The sequence below is a fragment of the Parasteatoda tepidariorum genome, chromosome 11 (genome assembly GCF_982258835.1).
Source record: "Parasteatoda tepidariorum strain Cologne lab strain chromosome 11, Ptep-v5.0, whole genome shotgun sequence".
Classification (NCBI taxonomy): Eukaryota; Metazoa; Arthropoda; class Arachnida; order Araneae; family Theridiidae; genus Parasteatoda; species Parasteatoda tepidariorum.
Window position 1 is genome coordinate 41,219,418 of NC_141765.1, and position 24,691 is coordinate 41,244,108.

The 24,691-nt window shown below is 27.4% G+C and overlaps 1 protein-coding gene across 1 annotated transcript in view; it reads right to left on the reverse strand.

Moving 5' to 3' along the window:
• The window catches only part of LOC107453274 (glucose transporter type 1), an 83,455-nt gene that overhangs the window by 24,711 nt on the left and 34,053 nt on the right, over window positions 1-24,691 (reverse strand). Inside the window, exons 2-7 of the mRNA XM_016070031.3 lie at window positions 19,258-19,394; window positions 14,271-14,353; window positions 8,916-9,001; window positions 7,305-7,400; window positions 4,918-5,078; window positions 882-1,006 (exon numbers count right to left, since the gene is read on the reverse strand). Of these exons, the coding sequence (XP_015925517.1) occupies window positions 882-1,006; window positions 4,918-5,078; window positions 7,305-7,400; window positions 8,916-9,001; window positions 14,271-14,319 (517 nt within the window). The 5' untranslated portion in view covers window positions 14,320-14,353; window positions 19,258-19,394. The remainder of the gene's footprint in view (window positions 1-881; window positions 1,007-4,917; window positions 5,079-7,304; window positions 7,401-8,915; window positions 9,002-14,270; window positions 14,354-19,257; window positions 19,395-24,691) is intronic.

Genomic DNA, 24,691 nt, shown 5'->3' on the forward strand with positions numbered 1-24,691 from the left:
TCTTTAAAACTTTTTTTTAGAAAAAAGAACTTGATTTTTAACTTAAATTTAGGGAATCAAGACTAAAACTATTCTGACAAGAAATTTATTAGCAATAGTTAATGCTATTAAATGTCATAATAAAGTTTCCTAATGTTATAAAGTATATTGAATGTTTTGAAAAAAGTATATTTAAAGTTGTTTTTATGTGAAAATTATAAATTAGCAATTACAGGATTTTTTATTCTTTAATTTAAATCTTGATATGAAATTAGATGGCTTTATACTAAGTTTAGAGGATTTCACATGACCTGCTTTAGAATCAGCACAATTTTATTGTCTAAGAAATTGTACGAAATATAACAAATATAAAAAAATTTCACGTAAAAACGCTTTGTGAAAAATATCTTAAGTGTAACAAATATTAAAGAACTTGACATAAAAATAAAAACTATAGCATAATTAATTTAAATAAACTACTTCTATTTAAAATTAGATTGTAGTGCTTAGTTAATCTAAGGAATGCAAACCTGGACCAATAAACCGAGGTAAGCCTACCTTTTGCAATCTCCACAAAAATTTCTCACATACTTTTTCAAATATTCATTTTAAAAACAGATGTTTGCACGGATTTCTACCAATCCCTATGTTATTTGTCAATTAAAAACGCCAAGGTATAAAGTATACAAAAAAAATGCTGCGTAATTTATTTTCGTAAATCGAGATAAATGAATACAGTAAGAACGATGGATAATCTGATACACAAGAAAAACGATTTTTTTTCCGTTTTGCAAATAAATTTTCAAACTAAAGACTAGCATATTTCCTTCTACCATAATACACAAAGAGCATTACAACATAAAATCAGAAAAAAATGTAAGAATTCCAAAAATAAATCTCACCGCAATTCATTCCGATAATAAGCCTTCCTACAACCAAAATTTCTATACTTTGTGATATTTTGCTGGATCCCATAAGAGCCGCTCCAATTATACCAAAACCATTATTTACAAGCAAGCCTCCTTTCCTATAAAAACATTGTTTTAAAAGGATTTAAATAGAATTAGGATATTTACAATGTCTTATAAAATGTACTTATATTCATAAATAACATTTCAACGTAGAAAATGTTGGATGGAATGGGACAGTTTAACATTTTTGCCAAAAGTTTTAAATTCATCAGCATTATTCTGGTCTATTTTTCCTATGTTATAATTGAGAAATATATTAGGAAAATAAATAATTAGCTTTCACCTTACTCCTATCAACCATTTAAATAAACGGCCTGTTTAAATAAACCATAAAAGGGTAAACAAATAATAAGGTCTATTAACATTCTATCTGGTAAAAGTCATAGACATTGAAATGTTGAATTAATAAATGGTGAAATTAATGACAGTTCTGAGGAAAATTTTGGTAATTTTATCGTGATTCTACAAAGCCTGGCGTTTTTAGATTAAATTTACATTTAGTTTTGTATTTTTACTAACAATCTGGTATTAAGAATTATAATGTTTAAAACCTTAATTCCTGATTAACTATTAACACGAAAAATTAAAAAATTACCAATTGAAAGATTTCGGGTTAATTGTCAGAAATGGTTTTACTATACAGGTTTGGTAATTTTGTCAGATTTTTTTTCTCAATGCAATCGCATTTTAAAATAAAGTTTTCCAACTCGTTTTTATCGAACCTTATAAGATTTAGCATCTATAAATATGATCCATGCGCCGGTGTGGCATGTTGCAGCACGCTTTAACAATATTTACGCAATGCTAAGTTAAATTTTTTTTGCAAGAATAAATTTAAGAAACTGTACATTAGTGTAATTATAAAATAATTCCCAATTAAACTGCTCAGAATTAAAAGTATCACATAAATATATAATTATGTTCAATCGATAGTTCTAGCTCATAATTATTATGTTTATGTTAAATAAAATAACAAATTAATGACTTAGATTTTTATTTATATTTATTAAACAACTTAGAATTTTATTTATATTACCATATAAGTCGCGACATACGGTAGACTATAATAATTTTGGTTCTGTATATTTGCAACAGTTTTACATTATTAATAGCTATTAGGCATCATTGGAAATACTACAAGAGTGCATCCTTATGAATTAATTTGAATTAATTAAAATTAATTATCCAGGTAGTGCTTCTGGGTGTGATTTTAGTAAAAGTTAGCGAAAAATTACAGCTGATATGAGTATATATAAACACAGGCCAGCCAACTACTACGATATTTGAAAAATGTACTATAGAGTGGTAGACATGTAAAAAACCAAAACTTTCTGAATTTTTGATAATTTTACCAACATTTTAAACGCCTCTCCACGAGAGAGCTGGGGAAAAGTGGTGATGCATATGAGCGAATAAATTATTTATTTGTAGTGGTGTGTAAAATAAATTTAAATGAATAAAACAATAATGTATTATAGCATAAACTTAGCTGCTACAAGAGTGAGGTTTCACAAAAAGCGTAGAAAGTTTGCAACCGTGTAATCATAAAACTAAAAATAAAATAAGTAGAATAATTTAATTTTGTGTTGTAAATTGGTCACTTAATTCACGTTCATGTTTCAAAATGTTAGCATGTGTGGTAGGCTGGAATATTTAAACCTGAATGTTAGGAACAGTAAAGTTATGGCAATTTCATATATATTTTTCTTATTGTTTAGAAGATTCCTTCTATATACACTGTAAAAAATTTCAGATCAATTACGGTAAAAAGCGACGGTACTTAGGATGCCGACACATTTTACCGCAAAATTCAACAAAAATTTTAATATACCATAATTTTTACAGTAATAATGCACCCAAAGTGCGGAAGTTTATGCCGTACTTTGATCCGGAATTTTTTACAGTATATAAGTTATCCTAAATAATCCTATTTTGAGTATTTTTAATTCCTTTTTCACAATTGGTACTTTGAAAAATACCTTTTTTAAAGTATGAGAAAACTGTTTTTTTCCCAGACAAGGAAATCTTTTGAAATACTTATACTTTTGAAATCTGTTTTATTAAATGTACATTTTTTTTCATGCTGCCGCTTCTCTGAACTCAATTATTAAGATTCCTTAGAAATCTAAATAATTAAAATGCAAATATCAAATGCTCAAAATGCATCGAACATATACGAAATTAATTTATAGCCTTGTATTATTTTTGAAAAAAGTATAGTTTTCATCCATTTTTTTCCAATCTACACTTTAATATGAATTACTGTGTAGCATTATTTTAAACTTAATAATTTTTAACTCAAAATATATTAGAAGTTTATGTAGTTCATTTTCGTAAAGTATTCAATGTAAAAATAACAATATGCAATGTGTCCGAATGCAATTACTTGAAGTTTGAGGCAACCTGACACAGTAATAGCGAGTAAAGTTTTTTTCAGATAAATAGATATATTTCGAGATGTAAGATAGGATATAAGATAGATATAATAGATATATATATATATATATATATATACCTATTGGTATTCCTGGCCATATTAAAAAAGTGTTTAGAAATGCTTTACTTTTTTTTTTCATTTTTCACTGCTGTGTTTTCTTAAAAATATCAATTTTTCACTTTTCAAAATGAGATAGGTTTCTGATCAATTCCAAATGCAATAAGTATTTCACATATTTAAATTAAAAACTTTTTTTAGGAAATATACGTGATATTTTTCATGCTAAAATTTCGATTTTTTTAAAATAATGTATTTACACAAAGTAAAATTATTTCAAATCTCACAAATAGATTGAAATAGTCTATACTGAAACTAAATTTTGTTCTCATTACTTTATAAATATGGAAAATGCATGTTGTTTTGCCATTTGCAAAAATAAGTGTTTAGAGAGTTGGTGCAATATGTTAAGTATGTCTTCTAACTAGTGCTATGTATCATTTTTAAGTGTTTTTCGTACAAAATATATTAAACAACAACGCATTTGCTGAGAAAGGATGTAATAATTCGTTCAGTACTTTTCCCATATGAAAGCAAATGTATTCGCCATAACCAGTTCGCACTGTTATACAAACTAAGCTCAAGTAATCAACTTTATAACAGCAAGACTTACTCTGTTAGAAATTTCAGGAAAAAAATGGTTAAATAACAATTTATTTAGTTGTTTTTTTACCTTATTCAAAGAAAAAAGACAAATAATCATAAATACGAAGGTAATAAAACTGTTATCTGTGAGAAAAACTGTTTATTAACTGCTATCTCTTAAGACGGCTAAACAACCAGAATTTTGTCGTACCAACTAAGCCCACCTAATTGAAACCGCGTGGTTCCTTACAACTGAGCACGTATTATAGCCGGGAGAGGTAATCTGCCAGTCTCATGTCAGTCTCACGACAGAACTAGGGTTCGAGTCCCATTGTTGACATCAGAATATTTCCTTCATTTGTGTTCTGTATTCTCCATTGCCTACCGAAATGCCTAGCTCCTGTATCCAGTTAAATTTCTTTTTTTACGGTTTTCGAACTATGCTTGAACTAAATGGTTAAAAAACAGTATAGTTTTGTATTCATGATTCTTGACCATTTTTGTTGTAAGCGGTTTCAAAACAGTAAAGGTAAAAAAATGTTCTTTATCTTAAATTTTATGGTTAATTGGAGGGACAGACTGTTGCCAATTATTTTATCATGAATTTAGAATAAAAAAGTCTAACAGTGCACAATCACTATATTAATTGTCTTCTCATAGCCATGAATAAAATATCACATTTGATATTTGAAATTCAATTTACTCTTAAGAAATTAGATTTGAAAATGCGTATATTACATTGCAAAACTAACTTTAATGCATATTGAGACCATTTACTAAATTAGGATAATATTTAACAATGATATAGGTTTTTCTAAATAAGGATGTACAGTGAATAACAGAAGAAAAAACGATATTCATAGAACAAACTTAATAATGAAAACATACCTGCCAAATTTATCAGCTAGGGAACCCCCTATCATACCTCCTATCATCCCACCTACAGCAAACACAGATACAATCAATGACCACAGCAAGTCACGAAAATCGTTCGAGATGTCAGCCCCTGTTCGATCTCTGTACACATCTTCGATAAATTTTTTTATGATCTGAAAACATAAAAAAACAATTAAAAGCTTTATTTAGTTAGAAACATTATTATTTTATCTGAATTTAAAATCAAATTTAAATATGTGTTTCTGATCTAGAAAGATAACGGTGCCAAATATGACTAGAAATTTTGATGGTATGCATTTTAAGGAAAAGAATTCAAATCTGACATTTATTTAGGGTTTCCCTTTAATGGTTTCGAAGTCATTTCCAGAAAAAAACTGGCTAGATAGATAAATAGATAGATAGAGAGAGAGAGACTTAAGAGCATCAAATAAAGTCTCCGTAACACAAGCTCTCCGAATTCTTAGACATGCGAAAATTTGATTCATCAAACTTACTCCCTGAAGGAAATCTTTTAAAATATTTCTTGCCAAGCACATTTGACAATCCTTTAACTTGAATATTTATAACATGTGTTTGTTAAGAGAAATATAAAGCTTTTGGTCGCATTTCAAAAAACTGTTTTGGTCTTGAAATGATTGAGAAATGAAAGAAAAACATTAAATATAAATTTCTGGGCTATGTTGGCATAAACTCGGCAACTGATGATTAAAAGTTTAACTTTTTCTAATTTGACAATGCTACGGCTTGTTTTCTCCTATTCTCTGTGTTCTCTCCTATGTTTTTGGGAATAGTTTATGAATCATTCAAATAGCATAAAAATAAATGGCGTGTTATAAATCTGACACTTAAAATCTGATAATAATTTTAGTAACCTAGAATCAAGGTTTCATATTAAATTTGACGCTAGTTTTTTGTGCTAGTATATTTCAACAACAGCAGTAAAAAAAATATAACTGACTCCACATTTTTTTTTTCATAATTTTTTTCTGCAATTACAGCTCTATACAAGTCTGAAAGTTTCGACATATATCTTTTTCAAATTTTAAAAAATATTTTTTTCATAGTATTAAAAATTTTTTGAACTGTCAAAAAGAAGCTCAAAACATTTGATGTTAAGAAGCACAAGAGAAATTATTAAGAAATCTAGAAACATATCTTAAATTTTTGAAATAAAAAAGAATTCCAAGATAATTAAAGTAATCAACACTTTTTTATACTGTTTGAAACTAAAACTTTGAAAAGACTTTGATATGAAAACTGAATATTTCCGGTGAAAAATTATTCAGAAGAATTATTATTAATCAATACCATTCAATAGTTTTTGAAACTACTTTATGTATTACCCTGGCCAAATTATTAGAAGCACTATAATATTCTGCTGCATCTTTTCTTTCGTTTCGGGCTCATTTCGTCTCCTAAATCAATTTTCTTCTGCACGCGTCGTATTCTAGATAAGCCTTCAATTTTCGTGATATTTCGCGGTTTGAAAATATTTTGACATTCACGAGGGGCCTTTACTTCAGCTTTTTTACATAGTGAAAGATCGTCTTTTTTTACCCGTGATGAAAATGTTCCAATAGATTATTTAAACACTGCACACAAAATAATAAATAACTGCGTAGTATAAAACTGCGAAACAAAGAAACACAGAGCATAAAGTTACTGAAACTGAAACAAGTCCACAACTGACTCATGCGACAACGTGACCGAAACCGGTTTGCACTTGTTTACGTTTGCATATCAATTGGTTAACACTGTAATGCAAAGCATTAAAATTAAATGTAAATAGGTAAATAACTATATAAAAAATCTCCTGAACGAAAACACATTACATGTTTGTTTAAATATAAAAGTATTGCTTATAAACTCGTGCAAAAGATGTAAATATTAAAAAATTACTGTGAGACTAATAACTTATCCAGGGACTGTAAACTGCGTAAATAAAATAATATATCAAAGAATTTAAATACATAAAAGCTTTTCTTTAAGAAAAATACTGCAAAATTAATAAATCACAAAGCATTTAAATACATGTTTTTTTAAAAAAAAAATACTGTGAAAAACTATAGTAAGCTTTACATTCTCAGAAGTATCGGATAATTGTTAACTTATATCAGTAAATTAAACCACAATATGGTGCTAATTTGTTGCAATCTTAATAAGCTGTTTTCCTATATGAACCATATAGTATCGTACCATATAGCATAGTAGCTATTTTCAAATTGAACCATATAGTATCGTACAATCAAGTTTTTTTGAAAGATAATATGGTTCTAACAAATTTAGTTTACTAGAAATTTGAACGCGATTGTGTTTTACCTTCGACCATAATGTTCAAAACTTTCTAAGAGTGTAAATAAAATATTATCAACACTTACTATTTGGGGAGCATTGGTGACACCTGTATTATAGCCAAATTGAAACATTCCTAGGACGGCTGCAAAAATTGAAAACACTAGCATGCATGTTAAACCCTAAAATAAAAGCACCATATTAAAAAAAAATTAATAAAGTTTATCAAATTTAGGCAATAAAATTGCTAAGTAATGAGTCATTTTAAAGAAATCGTCTATTTGTACACGGAATTTGTACCTATATTTGTACATTTAGGTTTCAAAAATATTTTTAAACTATCTAAAACATATAATTACTTCAACATTTATGGGCTGTATAGTTTAAAAGATGTTCTCTTTCAAATGTTGCCATTTGGTTACAAACGTAATATTTTTTTGCAATTTAAAAAAAATAAAAATATTATATAAAGCCTCCTTTTACTAGAAAACTGTTAATCATTACGCTTTTTTTAACTTTACATAAATTCATAAATAACAATGGAAATTCCTTATTTCCAATTTTATATCCATTTTACTATCATATTAATTTAACAACAATTTTTAGTAATAGACTTCTGAAATTTGCATGTCTGCTCCAAAGTGGACGTCTTTCTTTTGCAAGCAAATCTCTTTATCTCTAAGGTGTCCAGTCTACGGAGATTTCCTTGCGCAGTAGTGAAATATGTCGTGTCTAAACCAACAATTTCAGCTTGATTATTAAGAAACTGATGAAGTGAGCAGATGTCTAAAATATACAATTATTATTTATGGATAATTATGAGGTTACTAGATATCCGAATATGGTTGTGCCGAATGTGAATAAGTTTTACCCTGTTCTGGATACCCGAAAAAATTACCGTGTCTGGGTACCCAGTACCAGGTCTTGAGATTAAAAACTACGTAAGGGTTCCCGGTACCGATTACTGAAATTCTTTTGCCGGTTCCGGACAATTAACCGAGTGATGAAAATCTAGCCAAGTAGGTCGGGTACCAGGTAATTATCGGACACCTGGTACATCCCTAGCGTACATCCTTTTCCGTGGGGATTAGAGCAACCAGCTACGGTCCCAATGATCCCTTATTTGATCCCAGTGGATGGTCAATGAACGTCTTTTCCACAACATTCCATATTCATGAACATGTAAATCTCTTTCTTCTAGACAGAGGGCAGTCTACAGTACATCGTCTCTTTCCACGATTCGCTTTGGCACGACAAACACAATGGGTCACAATCAACACCAAATTTTTGGATGTCAACAACATAGACTTTTACCTTATTGTTCTGAAAAAGTCTGTTATTTACGGAGATTTTCTGTATGTTATTGTTACAGAAAATTTCGGAAAACGTGTTTTTTCTGTTGCATACAGAAATTTTCAACCAACTGTGCTGCTAGCAATTTCCTGTAATATTACTGGATTTGTTTTTGAAGTGTATCTGATATCTTTATTCAAATGTGTGTAATTGCCATTTTTCGCTGTCCATAAATATATATCCTTAATTTAAAATGTATTCTATATTTTTAAAATGTATTCTTAGTTATATTTATCTTTTAAAATGTTTTTTAATTATTTTCTTAATCAAATTAGTTAAATATATATTCTTAGTTTAAAATAAAGGGCACTAGAAATTATACACTTTAAGAATAACAGTTCAACCTCAGGACAGCAGGTCATCCTAGATGGTGCTGGAAGGTATTCCAGCTCAGGTGTTGACACTCTAGCCACTAACTCAACATCTTCACCTGAAGTATAATAAGCAATAATTATTTTCTTGAAAAGACAAAATATTTTAACCTTTAAAAGATGCAATTATGCATATATATATATATATATATATATATATATATATATCCTCACAAGGCAGCAAAGAATCATTAATCAATATTAGGCTTTAGTTCTTAATATTCTCGACTTTGATTTCGTTTTTGTTTCAATAATTTTTTTTCAAGTTTTGTGGTTTTGTGCAGTATGTGTTGTGCCTAATATTTTTAATATCGATTTAAAAAGAGATAATACTATATAGCCAGATAAAAATCCATATATTATACCGGTACGTAGAGCCTAATTCAGAGAGGCTTTTTGGATCGACAGGTAATATAATAAAATAATTATAATAAACTATATTTCGAATTTCATTCGAAACTAGAATTTTTGCCATGTCATAAAGTGTATAGCTACAAAAGATTAAGGACCTGTTCCAAAGTTGATCAAAAACATATAATTCAAACATATAATTCAAGACATAATTCAATATGTTTGCAAATTTAATAACGTCATTTATATCTTAACCTGTGTTTTATTTGCAATCTGAAATATGTTAGAAAAACTAACGACTCTCTTAATATTAGAATTAAACAACATCTCACAGATAATAATAGCAAAAAAAATTTATAAATGTTCTAAAATTCAATCATTATGGAATACATAATTTTAGAGTTAAAATTAATATTTCAGACATTGTCGATGATTTTGATTTAAGAAAAAAAAGTACTATAACTTACATTTATACAAATCAATTCTGTCATACTGGCTTAATGAAACTTTACAGCATGCGCAGATTAACTTTAATTACTTCTTTACTTTCTCTTTACTTCTATGTTTTACTTCTATGTTTTACTTCTTTACTTCTATGTTTTTTTAATTGTTAAATGTTCTTAAACGTTAGTTTTATTTTTGATCTTGTGATGGCTAAAATGAGTAAAATTTCTCTAAAAAAGAAGAAAAAGTAAAATAACTCAAAATTTCTTCTTGGTTTTCATAACCTTATCTTTGATAAGTTTAAATTTGATATCATTATATTTTACAATTTAAGGAAATTATTTCCATTAATAAATTTAAACATAATTAAAAGCTATAAATATAATAAATCTCGAGAAAGAACCTTTTCAACAAAAATTAAAAAAAAAAATTAAAATAACCAATTATGCACGTTATGAATTTGTTGATAAGTATCATAAACATATTATTACTGGTAATTTAAATATCATAGAAAATTTAGAACCACAAATAAATGCACAAAATTTTGACCCATTTACTATACAATTACTAAAAAAATTTAAAAATTCTTTTATTTCTATAGTCTTTGTTTAAAGATTTCTAATAGATTCTCTTCACCTTTAGGGTTGTTACCTTTCTGAAACGGGTAGTTTATCATTGCTTTAAGAACTTTTCTTAATAATAAGAGAATTATAATTGATGCTATAACATTCCAAATATTTTTTCTAAAATTAATCCTACTATTAAGCAATTTCAACAAATTTTGTAGTAACCCCCATAGACAAAGCTAACGAAAGTTATACTATCTACTCTAAAAGATTCTACGTTGAACTTTTAAATACGAAATTCACAAAAAGTGAAAATTTTAAGCTTAGCAATTTAAAAATAATAATGTTATTAATTTTTTTTTATCTTACCACAAAAGGTAAAAAATTAAAATTAATCATGTTCAATTTCTATACTAAATAATCAGTCCAAAATTTTATGAAATTTCTATCAAATTTAGAATAACCACTAGTGGGTCGAATGCATACTTAACTGAACAAGGCACTATTTTCTCTTACCATTTAAATAAAATTATTAACAATATTAATAAAAAAGTTTTTCAAGAATTATTACCAATAATCGATCTATTTTAGATTTTGTTAAAAACTTCAGAATTAAATTCGTTATGACCTTTGATTTTCATGACTTTCTTTTAATACCATTACATTTTCAAAACTTAAAGATGTTTTTTTCTTAGTTGCTTCTATGATTATAAAAATATCCAAAATTGCGAATTTGATTACAGGTAAATTCATTATAATATGTCTTTTTTGAATCATTATCTTTATAATTGAGAACATTGTTTCCATTCAAACTGAAGAAAACTACAATGATCTGATTTATTATCACTTCTGTCTGACTTATCTTTACACTATTAGGAAAAATGTGCACATTAAATATGAAATTTGCTTTTAAAATTATTCATATGATATAATTATCTTTATTTTTCAAAATTAAAAAAAAATTGTTGAATAATATTTCCGCCGCGCATTTATTATTGCTTCGTAGTCATGACAATAATATTAATTTTAATTATTTGGATTTAAATATTAAAAAAGAAGAAACTACCTGCATTGTTGACTTATACGATAAAAGGAAGGATTTTAAACTTAATACAAATGAAATGATTGAATAGAATTCTAATGTTTCTAAAAACATTTATTAAAATACTATTTTTAATCAAATAAATAGAATTAGAACAATTTGTAGTAAAATTTATTTATCCAAAAAATAAATAGATATACTTTTCCAAAACTTGAATAATAACAACGGATATCCAGCAAACGTAATTAAGTTCTATTCAAGATTATTGAAATAATTGCGTATTAAAATTAATAAAAGGATAGATTTACAAACAAATCTCTTAGTTATCAAAATTGATATTTTTGCCTTGTGAGAATCCAATTCAGAAAAAAACCGTGACTAAAGTTCGTCTTAGTCCACAATCTCCTTAATTATTCAATTAAATAATTATTATTATTCAATAAATGATAATAATTTCTGAAAAAACATCGATTTAAAGTGTTGTATTTAAAATTTAACATTTCATTTTTTATATGCTGCGAATTATCCAGTATACTATACCCCCAAAATATAGGGGGTAGCCGTAATTAGGGAAATATGATCCCATTAGCTTGGTCAGGAGATTCAGGAGAGCAATTCAAAGTTCGGCCCCCTGATTGTTAATATTATTTTTGGCGTATTTCTCTATATCTCGAGAACTTTTTAAGCGAATTTAAAAAATTTTGCACACAATTTTAAAATTATTTTATCAGAGGATAATTCAACACAAAACTATATTTTTAGTAAGCATTTATTATTTTTAATTATTTTATATAATAGCTGTTGAAAAGTTTTTGAACCGTGAGATCCGCAATTTTTTACAACGTTGTATTTTATATGGCAAATGTAATTTTATATGGCAATTAAAATATTTGAGAGAAATCGCTAGAATAGTTCCTGAGAAATCAAATTGTAAATAATATGTATGTTTAAAATTCCAATTTAAAATATATTTCATTTTTTTATGAAATATGAGTATATGCTGTTTAAATGATGAATATATGGGATTTGTAAATTTGACTATCATTTGTTTTGGAGCAATTTAGAGACATTTTGCACAATTTTGAGAAATCCTTTTTCTGCAGTATTAGTTACGAAATTATTATTAGTCAGTACATGGCATCATTTTTCCCTCCTCGCTTTATATGTTCCTATTTATGAATATTTTTGAATGTTTTCTGATTTTTTTGTGATATTGTTACTTGATAAAATTTTATTTATGAATTAATCTCTCTTTTGTGCTTATTACACTGCCTTATTAATATATTTTTCTTTGGCTATATTAATACAGTATTAGAAAGTTTTATTTTTGTGGATATAATTGTGTTTGATGATTAGGAGATAATAATAAGTACCTTGTTAAATTTTCTATCTTTGATTAATTTTTTAAATGTTTTTTAAATTTATAATTTTTAATAATTTAGCACTTTAAAATCCTTTTTTTCCCATTCCTTTCCTTGTTTGCTTTGTGTTTTTATCTTCTAATAGGGATTCTATGTACTTGCAGCTTATGTGCAGTTAATAAAACTTATTAAATCTTAAATTCTTAATTTTTTTTTGAAATTTCCTCTTTTCTTTCATTCTTTATTGTCTCTTTATATTCCTTTATTCATTGTAGTTTTATAAAAAATTAAAATCATCAAACCCAATGTATTAATAGTACAAAGTTAAGGTTTTTTTTTAGTTAATTACCTACATTTCCATAGTACAAATAAACTGGTTGTTGCAACTGGTTACTATTCTAATTCCATTTTTTTTGTGCTGTTGGCCTGAATATTAATCAAATTTTAAAAACATTTTTTACTTTGTTTTCTCATTTTTTCAGAATTTGGGATTCCTTTCAAGTGCGTATTTTAGTTTTACTTTTAATAAGAAAGAATTTATGTGAAATATAGATTTAAGTTGGAAGTTTGAGAACTAATTGTATGTGCTAAGTAATTTTTACATCAGTCTGATTACGTTAATATACATATCACTAAAAACATATTTAGGTTTATAAATATGAATTTTATTTTAAATATTTGCGTCTTTATTGATATAGCTATGAATTATATAGTTGAAAGGTATCATAAAAGCAATTTTGTCTTGGAGAGCCCTTTATTCTTAATTAAAATTCAAAACACAACTTCAGACTGATGCAATTAAGCAAGGACCCAATGAATATCCAGGTACGTTAAATTAATTCATATATTCATTATAACTCTTATTGTATAATGCTGTTTGGTTTGAAATGTTTATTGTGCTACATTACTATTACATAAATAAGTAATTTTAAAACAAAAAAAATGGTAATTTTATCAAAGAAATGATTCATAAATATTTACAAGTGATTCAAGTTTCAAGCAAATGATTTGTTTCAATAGATTGTAGTATCTAAAAGATAATACAAAAAATAAACATCCTTAGTATAGGTTACAATCAAACAGGAACAATTTATTTTGCTTTTTACAAGGATTAAACTTTTGATTTTTTTAGAATAAATATGAATTAAAATAACTCTATGGATAATGATACACAATTTGAATATTAAGATTAAAGTTATCGGTACACTTTCCATAAATTGGGAAATGTAGCTTTCCTTTTTCTTCCTAAATCAATATGAGAAAAGCTTAAATTAAGTTGTTTTTAAAAACTTTTGACAAATAGAATAAAAATGTCTAAACAATAGAACAAAGAGTGCTATTAAAAATTAAATATTACCGAATGTTGGAGTAAAACTAGTAAATACAATGAGGGGAAAAATACTGAAATATATATTAAAATAATAAAATAAATTTTTGGAGGTAAATAAAATTTTAATACGTCCTAAATTTCGTCCTAAAATTTCGACATATGTCACTTTCCCCAAAAAATGGAATGTTTTAAATGAAAACATTTATTTTGAATTACTAAAATGAAATTGCTTACCAGATTTGCATTTTCTTCCACAAGGGGGCAGTGGTGATTCATTTTCCATTTCTTCCACTACATCTGATCTTTTCTCTCGCCAACTTAAAATGGAAATGAAAACCTTCAAATTTCAATCAGATATGAATAAAAGAATTTTTTTGTCGGAATAATATTCAAAGTAAAACTACTTTAACACACTTCAAATAGTTTTGAAAGTCAAGAAACAAGCAGGATTTCAAATTTACCTAGAATTATGCATCGAGAAGTTTTAGTAAAATGTGAAAACCAACAACACTACGAATTCTTCTCATGTTGTGTATTTTGTGCTGACCTTTAGAAAATTTAATTAAAATAAAATTTAGATTTTTTGGTTTAATTTTATAGTTGCTATGTTGAAAGAAATATTTTCATTTATACGTAAAGAAAAGGAAGTTGGAAACGAAACAAATTAAATTTTTCAAAGAACTATGCTTTAATTTATTTTTAGAAATCAAACTTCATAACTACAATTATTAAATAAAACCATGAAATAATTGTATTAGAATACAGTTTTATTTATAATTTCCTTTGTATATAAATCTATTAAATGTTGTAATTGAATTCAATATATCATATAATAAAAAGAAGTGATAAAAACAGGATCAAAAATCTTTTAACGATTTGTTTTCTTTTACTTAAACTTTCAATTAATATAAAAAAGCACACGTATTGAAAAATAATCAGTATTTGTATTTCAGTATTTTTAAAACTCTTGTCACAATTAAAATTACTATCTATATGAAGAACTGAAATTATTACGATGTTATTAAGCAAATTATAATTTTTATTACGTAAAATCTAACACTATTTAAAATTTGACGAATTAATATTGATAAATACTAGATTATAAACATCAAAACTGATTTGAATTTTGACGAATTAATATTGATAAATACTAGATTATAAACATCAAAACTGATTTGAATGCCAGTGGTAACAGTGAGAGGAGTTGAGAGACGATTATTAAAAACACCCTTATGTTTCATCTTAGTATCAAATGTAAATGTAATGTAGTAAACTAAAACTTTTAAGCGATATGAGTTAATTAAAGAAAAAAAAGGTTTTTACATGCTCTTTGATTTTTAAAATAAGTAATTTCTTTTGTATTTTAAAAACAACCTATGATGAGGAGAAAAAAACTATAGACAAATTAAGGCTCAAAATAGAAAAAGATATATGTCACAATAAATTAACCATCTTCTTGCTTACTCTATCATTTCCATCAATATAATTTTGGACATAAACAAAAATAGTTACAATTATTTTTATTTACCTTTTATTAATAAGTGCAAACAGAAAACAGTATGGTCAAAGCTACCAGAATACGGTAAAATTTAAAATTTGTGGAAACACTAAAGTATCTCGATAGGAACACCAAAAGTACGGTAATCTTTACACTATAAAATCTGTGGGGCACTATTTCCTTGAATTTGATAGTTGAGCAATCCAAAGAATTGCGTGAAGGAACTCTTCTTTTCATGGTAACTCACAATAGAGTTTTCATAAACAATTTAATTGGTGCAATTGAGTTTAAAACTCTTATAATAGAAAATGTTTACCCCAATTCAAGTGTATTCACATTATACATTGAACGTTTTTTCTTGCGAAACCCCTCTCTTCGGCACCCTCTTAATATCTTTTGTAGAATGCTTACAATCGATCACGACTTCGTGTGTATTGTCGATATTCTTCACGCTGCTATACATATTCGAAAACAAAACTTCGCTTTCGTAAACAGAAGTTCAATTTATGTATAAATTTTTAAGTCTCTGTGAACTCTTAATAAAATTCTTTAGTAGTTTTATTAAGTATAATTTCTATCCGCTTGCTCTGCTAAGCCTAGTTTGAATTCGTTTTTGTAATCTCTCTGTGCTACGCGTATGTTTAATTTGCTTACTAATTTTATTTAAGGAATTATTGTATATGTTGCAGGCAGGGCATGAAATCCGGCATTCTATACAATGCCTAAGCATTGTATAGAATGCACAAAACCAGCCGACAGTACAGGAAACGATTCATATTTCACACATTTTCTAGACATTTTATAGTATGTCAAATGAGAAGCCGGCAAAGTATGACATACATCTCCGATTCCTTTCGAATGCAACGAAATGTAAATATGCAAATCAAAATGTCATTCAAACCTACCAAGGCTAATTTTAAATTAGTTTGAATTCTTTTAAGCCTAGTTTGAATTCGTTTTTATAATCTTTCTGTGCTACACGTATGTTTAATTTGCTTACTAGTTTTATTTAAAAAAATTATTGTATATGTTACATTCAAGGCTTGAAATTCGGCATTCTATGCAAAGCCTAAGCATTGTATAGAATGCATAAAACTAGCCGATAGTGCTGTAAACGATTCTTATTTTACACATTTCCTAGAAATTTTACAGTATGCCAAATGAGAAACCGGCAAAGTATGATATACATCTCCGATTCCCTTCGAATGTAACGAAATGTAAATATGTAAATCAAATTGTCATTCAAGCCTACCAAGGCTAATTTTAATTTCTCATTTTTGATATGAAAATGCTGTTTTTTCAATTGCTGTTGTTGTTGAAAATGTTGTTTGAAAATTTAGAAAATTTAAGAAACCGCAAGATAGTGTAAATGCATAAAATAACTAAAACATCTAAGAAATAGGAGACAAAAATGGAAAACAAAAATACTAATTGCTTAATGCTTATCTCAATGGCATATTTTAATTTAATCAAGAAATGAAATTTAATAATTTAATCAAGAAATGATTGAAAATAAAGGTGTTGGTTGGCATATAGCAGAATATGTAAAGTTTTGCATCAGAAATAACGCAACAATTCCCAAAAATACATCATAATTTCTATGTGCTCTTAAAAATACTGTTATAATGTTATCTTGGAAAGATATCACTTTAAGTTATGTGTTTGGAAAACTTTTGAAATCTTCTTTGAAATAATTCAGTTCAGTTTTTTGATTATTCTGTTTATTTTTGATAGTTAGCTGAACGAATATATTTATAAAATTGTTTTATTTTTATAAACTTTCGTTACTATATCTTATGCAGTTTAAAGAAAAGTGTTTTGATTACCAGATTTCAATTCAGAGGAAAGCACAATTCGCGCATCAAATATGATGTAAAGAAATCCATTCATTCGCTTATAAGGAGCATATTTTGGCGGGATCAAATTCAATTGGACTTTTCACTAGAGCTTGAATTTATTTGCTTAGATTTAAGAAAAATAAACTTTCTATGTAATAAACAAATGCCCAAATTATTTATGTGATGCCATATCAAATCATTCAGCATTTATTCAGTCACATTCAGTCAATTATATATTTTTTACTAAATGTCTAGTAATAAGAACTATAATTTTGAAAACCAGAGTATCCTGTAAAAAGTTACCATTTGAAAGGAAAATCATCAAATGAATGGTTTAAATAGTACGGCATATTTTGATTTTTACAACCAGAATTAATCTTTTTTTTACCAGAAATGTCCAGAATTTACTTCTCCAGGTTGTCATTCGACACAATAGCCTCATATGATTAGGAAATAATCAATCCTTTTGGGTTATTATTTTACTTTACTGCTGAAAAATTGAATCTGTATCTAAAAATTTAAAGTGTTGGAAATTTTCAAAAGCATATTTTTGTTGCTATTTTTAAGCAAAATCAAACGAAACTTTTCAGTATAGGTCTCCAATACTAAAACATTCCATTCCAGAAAATCGATCCACTCCCAACTTCAAACTTGTGTCGAATCATTTTTGTGATAATCGATAAAGTCGCAAGCTTACGACGCTAAGCCACAAAGAGATTTTGCTTATATTATGGTTTTCTCTTTCTTAAAGCTATAATATGATTCCCATAAACTACAAAAGAAGGAAATTGAAGCAACTCTTATCGGCCCTGGCTTAGAAGTTACGAGTTGAAAAATGCCATTACGGAGTAAACGATTGACATGTGTTTGGGAAATATGATTACTGTATCTTTATATAATAAACTAAACATTAATTTTATGATTTGAATTCAAATTATAATAATGAATGATTAAAATGCGGAAAGTATCATGAACATTACCTTTTAACTGAGACTTAAAATTCTTCAAATTTGAGACTTAAATTCTTCTTATACCAGATAAACCAAGAAATGCCAATAAAACTTGAAAAAGTAAAGAAGAAAAACTTAATCGTTATGAATATTTTCAGCTTTTTTCTGCTGTCAACTTTTTCACTGGAGTGCAATTTTAAATGTTTATAAATTTGAAGCAATGTTTACAGGAAGTGTCAACGAAGAGTATACGTTTTTTGTTCTAAGTTTATTAGGGATGCCTTTGTTAGAGTACTGGAACGTATTTTATTGAACAACCATAAACATTTGAAAATGCGAAATATCATTTTTGTTTCTTAGATCATTGAGCTTTCTTTTCTCGATAAATAATAATTATACAGATGTTGAAATGCCTTTTTCTTATGAAACTGGGATATTTACCAATGGGTACCTTATACCCGAATCTACCTGGGGTAATAAGATACATGCCAAAATACCTAAGGGGCAACACTGGCCCCAGTCATTCTAGATGCAAGGTTCTATATATACCTTTTTATAAGGCTAACGCATAAATGATTAATTAAGCACTTAAATTGGATCAAGTAACAAAAAGTCAGAAATACTCAACACTTTCAATTAGTCTATTTTTTTGAATTAGCGAGCAACAAAAAACAAGAATGGCCAAATTGGTCCCATCCGTCGTTTTACTATGAACTATTTTGAATTAAATTTTCTGAGATGTTAATTGGGTAAAACCTAATACTAGATAAAATCTAATCCCTAGTAAAGAATAACATATACATATTTAAATTTGTAATTATAACTGCCAATAAACAATGATTTATAATACTAAGGTTTTTATTTCATAATTACGTCTTGAATCGATATATGAGAATACTTTTAATTACTAGTTTTCTTATGAAATATTTTCTTACCAACAGCAGGAGAAGATTTTCAGCCAGCAGGAGTTAGCTGTTGTCCTATATATTGCCAACTAAACCAATCCTTCAACTCGGAATACGACAGCAACATCATGTTGAAATATGTGACCTTTAATTTTGATTGTCCGCCTCTAGAAAATTAAAAGCATTTATTAGTACCTTAGATATTTTTCTTTTAAAAAAACAACAGTTTCATCATAAATATGAAGTTTATTTTTATTAAAAATCAAATTATGATTTTCTTTATACAAAGAAGTCCAAATCAATATTTTTTTAAGCAAATTTGTATTAAATTAATTATTTTATACCTCTACATATTTATTACATCAGTTCCACGTGGACCTAAAAATTTAAATGCTCAGTTAATAGCCTGTGCCGGTAATCTCTAATAACTTAGTGGCCACTTTATCCTCAAACCTAATGAGTAGGTGACCAATACTGGTAGGTCCTTTTCATTTAATAGCCACTTTTTGCTTTTTTTTTGCTTAGATTAAATTATATTTAATAAAATCACATCGGAAGTAATCTGTGGCTATAAAAATTGAATTCGACGATAAAAATAATATAAATAGGTGATAAAATTTAGTCAAGCATGTTAACTTGATTTCACCGTGCAAGAAAATTCATTGCGGAATAAAAAATAAATAATTAAATAAAATAAAAAATTATGGGAAAAAGTGACCAGTTGTTTATTTAATTTAAGTTGCCCCTTTTTTGTTGACTCACCACGTCGTGAGTGATTAATTTCAGGTTCAGTTCCGATTTCAAGGTTTCTCACAATTGTAAACTTAATTTTGCATCGCCTTTTTTCGAAAATCAGTTTACTTGGGAGGGTGGACAATAAAATAATGTAATAATTAGTTAATTTAATTATTAGCTCATATAATTAATAAATTTTTCTAATATTGGCTTTAAATTTGGTACACAGTTAAAAAAATGCATGCAAATTGTCACTATTTCATTTAAATCACATATATTCAAGAATATAATAGCTTATTTAATCGTAGCCAGTTATTTGAACTTTTTTTGACATTGTTTTTACTTTGAGTATTAAGACACACACATAAAAAATACATTATTTTTTTTAAATGTCTCTTAGATGTCAAATTAAACATTTACAAACGTGTAACAAAATTCTTCAATGTACAGAAAATCAATAAAATACCCGGTTTTGCACATTGCGCAAAATGAAAAAGATTACACCTTAAATAACTTTTGAAAATGTATGCTATGTGTGCAACGTGCATGTGCTACTTGTCATCGCTATCAAAAATCATGATCTGAAAAATGTACACAAATTAATAAATTTTAATGAGGAATTAAGATTTGCATATCGCTGCATTAGAAGCTGAAGGTAAATCTGACAATGGCAATATTAAATTAATATTTAACAAAAAGTTACTGATTTCGACACATTTTCCCCAATTGGCCAATTAGTCAGAATTAAACATAACTGCATCATAATAAATGCTTTCATTTCCAATGAAATCAAATTTCTGTAGGACATATGCCACGGATAAGATTTAACATAATAGCAAGAAACTTGCTTAAAATCTATTAGTTTAAAAATACATCTTTCCAACAGTACTATATGCCATATTTTGGATCCAGTGCGGAGAATATTATTTATTTACTTATATATTGCTGAAAATTTTAAAATAAATTAGTGATATTTATTCTTTTATTAGTTATGGAACCATGACGTATAAAATAAGGTATGTTTGCTTGATTTAAAACATTTTATTGTGTTGGAAAAAAAAGCTTTAAAAAAATCTGTTATTTATTTAAAAAAAATGTTTAGCAATTTTAACTCTTGGGCATTTTTTTAAGTAAAAAATACTAAAAAGTATATAAAGTACATCATTATATACCAAGATGAAATAATAAAGTAAAAACAATTGAGATCTGATTAGTCAGCGAAACTCAAATGGAAAAAACACGTTTTCGACAACCGTAAGACATTATTAACTCCTAAAACAAAACTAGAATGTTGTCAGCATATTCACTCACATTACCATACTAAAACTTAATGAAAAGATGTAATTATTGTCGCCCTATATTACAAATAGCTGATTAATAACACAATCACTAATATGGGCCTAATAGTACGGCACATCACTGTAGTATCACATTTTCAATTGAAATTTCCTTATTGCTTATTATTTCGGACCCAAATAAATTTGCACATAAATTTTTTATACAAAAATGTAAAACATAATATTTTGTCTAAAATCTATGTTAGATAGAAAATCATTAAGATTTTTTGTCTAACATATATCCTAGCTGAAATGTTTCCTAAATTCTTGTAAGGTTTAAATCTTTCACCATTTGTGCAATTGAATTTTGCCAACAAAAGAAGACAGCATTACAGTTAAGGATTATTAAACAGAGGGTGCTACACGAAAAAACAATCAATTTTTATTTTTGAGTAATATTTTGTTTCTTCTATGTTCTAATGTTTGCGCAATATTGAATCATTACCTCATCGTGTAATTTCCCGTTATAATGATCAGAATTGGTTGCCCACATCATACAATTTAATGCTGTGCGAATTTTTATTTTAGAAGTCTAAGGTTTATGTCATCAAACATACACCTTGAATAAGGAAAGTGAGAGCTGCATTAACCAAATCTAGTAACATTAATGCAAAACGCTCATTGAAAATTTTGACAAAAGAGTGCGCATAGAACAGCAAAACATTGAAAGCCATTTACCCGGTATATACCATTCCATACATATCCCTATACTGTATACTTTCTAAGTGAATGAAAAAAAGTCATAATTTTTAATTAAAAATATGATACCAAAATTACTTTTTGTGTAATGTCCAAATGTTAACTCCGCTTTTCCTTCTGTCTTAATTTATTTCACCCTAAACTACTCGCAATTGCTCGATAAAAAAATTAAATACCACTGAAATAATTCATACTTTCAAATCTAACCTATTAGCTTTTTGTACGACTTCTCGCCTATGCGCACCTCAAAAAAATTTAAGACATCCTCGTATAAGTTAACAAATAAAGCCCTGAGAAGATGAAAAATTTAAGTGACTTTTCAGTTAATTTGAGTAAATGATATTTAAAGTTGACAATAAGAAATGATGACTATGTCTTATTTCAATTTCTCATTCTCAAGTTCCCAATTGACTAAATATATAAATCATTAAACACTTATTTAAGACGTTTGCATCGTAACATTTGCATTCTTGGCGTTTTAATTTGCTGCCAGAGGACAGGTTTTCTAAGGTTATTCCCCAGCTGTTTCTTACCAAATACACTTTAATAGTTCTTCGATTACAATAAACACTTAAATGATGTTACTTTGTATCCTTCATCTTCTGAAATCTTTGAAATAGAAAGATGTAGCAAAATAAATAAAGGTTGCATAGGTAAATAGGAATAAAATAAAAACTTTCCCGATCAATCTCAATTTTTTCAAAAATATCAATTATACACTTTATTTAGCTCATCAACTATAAAAAGTTAATCAACGTTTATTAAAATTGCATTTTCAGATTATCTTTAATAATGCTCAAAATAAAAATTAGAACTGCGCTATTATCGAAATTTCACTTTTAGATCATCTTCAATAATACTCTGAACAAGAAAAAAATTGGCAAATATAACCGACAAATATCAAGAGCAAATACAATCACGAATCAAGATCCGAATCAAAAGCAAATTTCATAGCCGTACAAGTAATTTATCACAGCCGCGCCTTTTTAAATTAAACCGCAATTTTTAAATTAATTCTTAGATTAAATTTTCCTAGAAAGATCGACTTGGAAGCACATGAATATCAGATTTACGACACAAGTAGATTAAAGAAGGAAATCATTAATTTCAAAAATCAGGGAACATTCTTCAAAGCTCAACATGTTCAACTAAAGACAATATTGATTCTGCCAGTAGTAACCATGGTTACCAAAAAGCAAGGCAACAAATCTAGGTCAATACTACTGCGAGTCAGTCTTTTGCGAAACATAGAGCACATACCTTTAAAACGAGATTCCTTCAGTTTTAAAAGGTCTTTTAAGAGTCATCATTTTCTAAAGGGAAAATATGTTGATATTTTTAAGCGGTTGATAAAGAAGAGAATTGATGTGTTGGAAAACTTTTGGTATGTTTTGAAACGAACTATTTGATGTGTTTGGAGGGGAAAACTAGAAAAGTGCGTTTGCTTTAAATCAAATGAAACTAACGCATCTTGAATTGATGAAATGTGACGAAGAGATAAAGTGAAAGTTTTGGAATTCTGCTTACATTATTTTTCATTATTTACCCGTTTTCATCGCATGGTTTCATTTATTTTTATTTCTTTGACGTTGTTTTCTGTGATTGATTTTAATAATTTATCAACAATTATTTACACCTCAGTAGAACTTGCGTTTGAAAGCTTAGTAAAATATAAATTTATGTTGTAAAAGTTAGGTAATGGTTTGCTTAATAATTTTTCTTGTCCTTCCATGGCTTTTGTTTTGTCTGTATTATATTTATAATAATTCGCTTTCTTTTAGAATTTTATAATATAAAGTTATATTATCTAGTTACTAACAGATTATATTTAATAAGAGCATTGTGTTTTGATAATGCCTACTTTTTTAAGCAAAAAGTAACAAAAAAATCCCTATTCTGACGTTTAATTAGCTTAAATTGTGATATTGAGCAGTTTTATTGTAAAACTAAAGCCATTTTTTGAATAAGGCCATATTTTTCGAAATATAAAAATAAATGCATGTAATGTTTATTATCCTGTTTATTTACTAAAGTTGACATATTGACTTATATAATTTCTGTTCGTAGCTAAAAATAAGTAACAAAAAAAGCATGAGAAAAGAATTTTTACTAAGAAGACGATGTAGGATATTTTTGTAGGAATAAGAAGAAAGCCAGTTGTGTAATCCAAAAAACAGTCAGTTTCGCATAAATTTCATTTAAAATGCAGTGAGTGTTCAGAAAGTAGATTACATTGGTAAAAAACTCAAATTTATTTTTGTTCCAGTAAGTTTGAAAACAGCTTGAAAAATCATGCAATTATTTCTACAAATGCAGAAGAAAGCTAAAAAAATAGAAATAATATTTAAAAGCTCGAGCTTTCGATTGTTCACCTGATTAAACTATTGAGACTATATTTTCCAGATGCTGTTGTTGCTGTTGTCGTCGGCTATTAAGGCAGATGTGGTGCGAATGTTCTTGTTTTCCAGTGGCGCCATCTATGACCAAGAATTTGACTTCTGCCCCACTCATACGTCACACCCGCTTATAGGGCGGACCCATTCATACATCTATTCCTTCATCCACAGATCGTAATTTTGACCAGACCAAGAGAACGATCAATCCCCTATTCAGTACCCTATTCAGAGTTATAATTTGTTATAGGAACATTGAGGACTTTTTGATCTGACAGATTTAACGTGTGCCAGTCACCA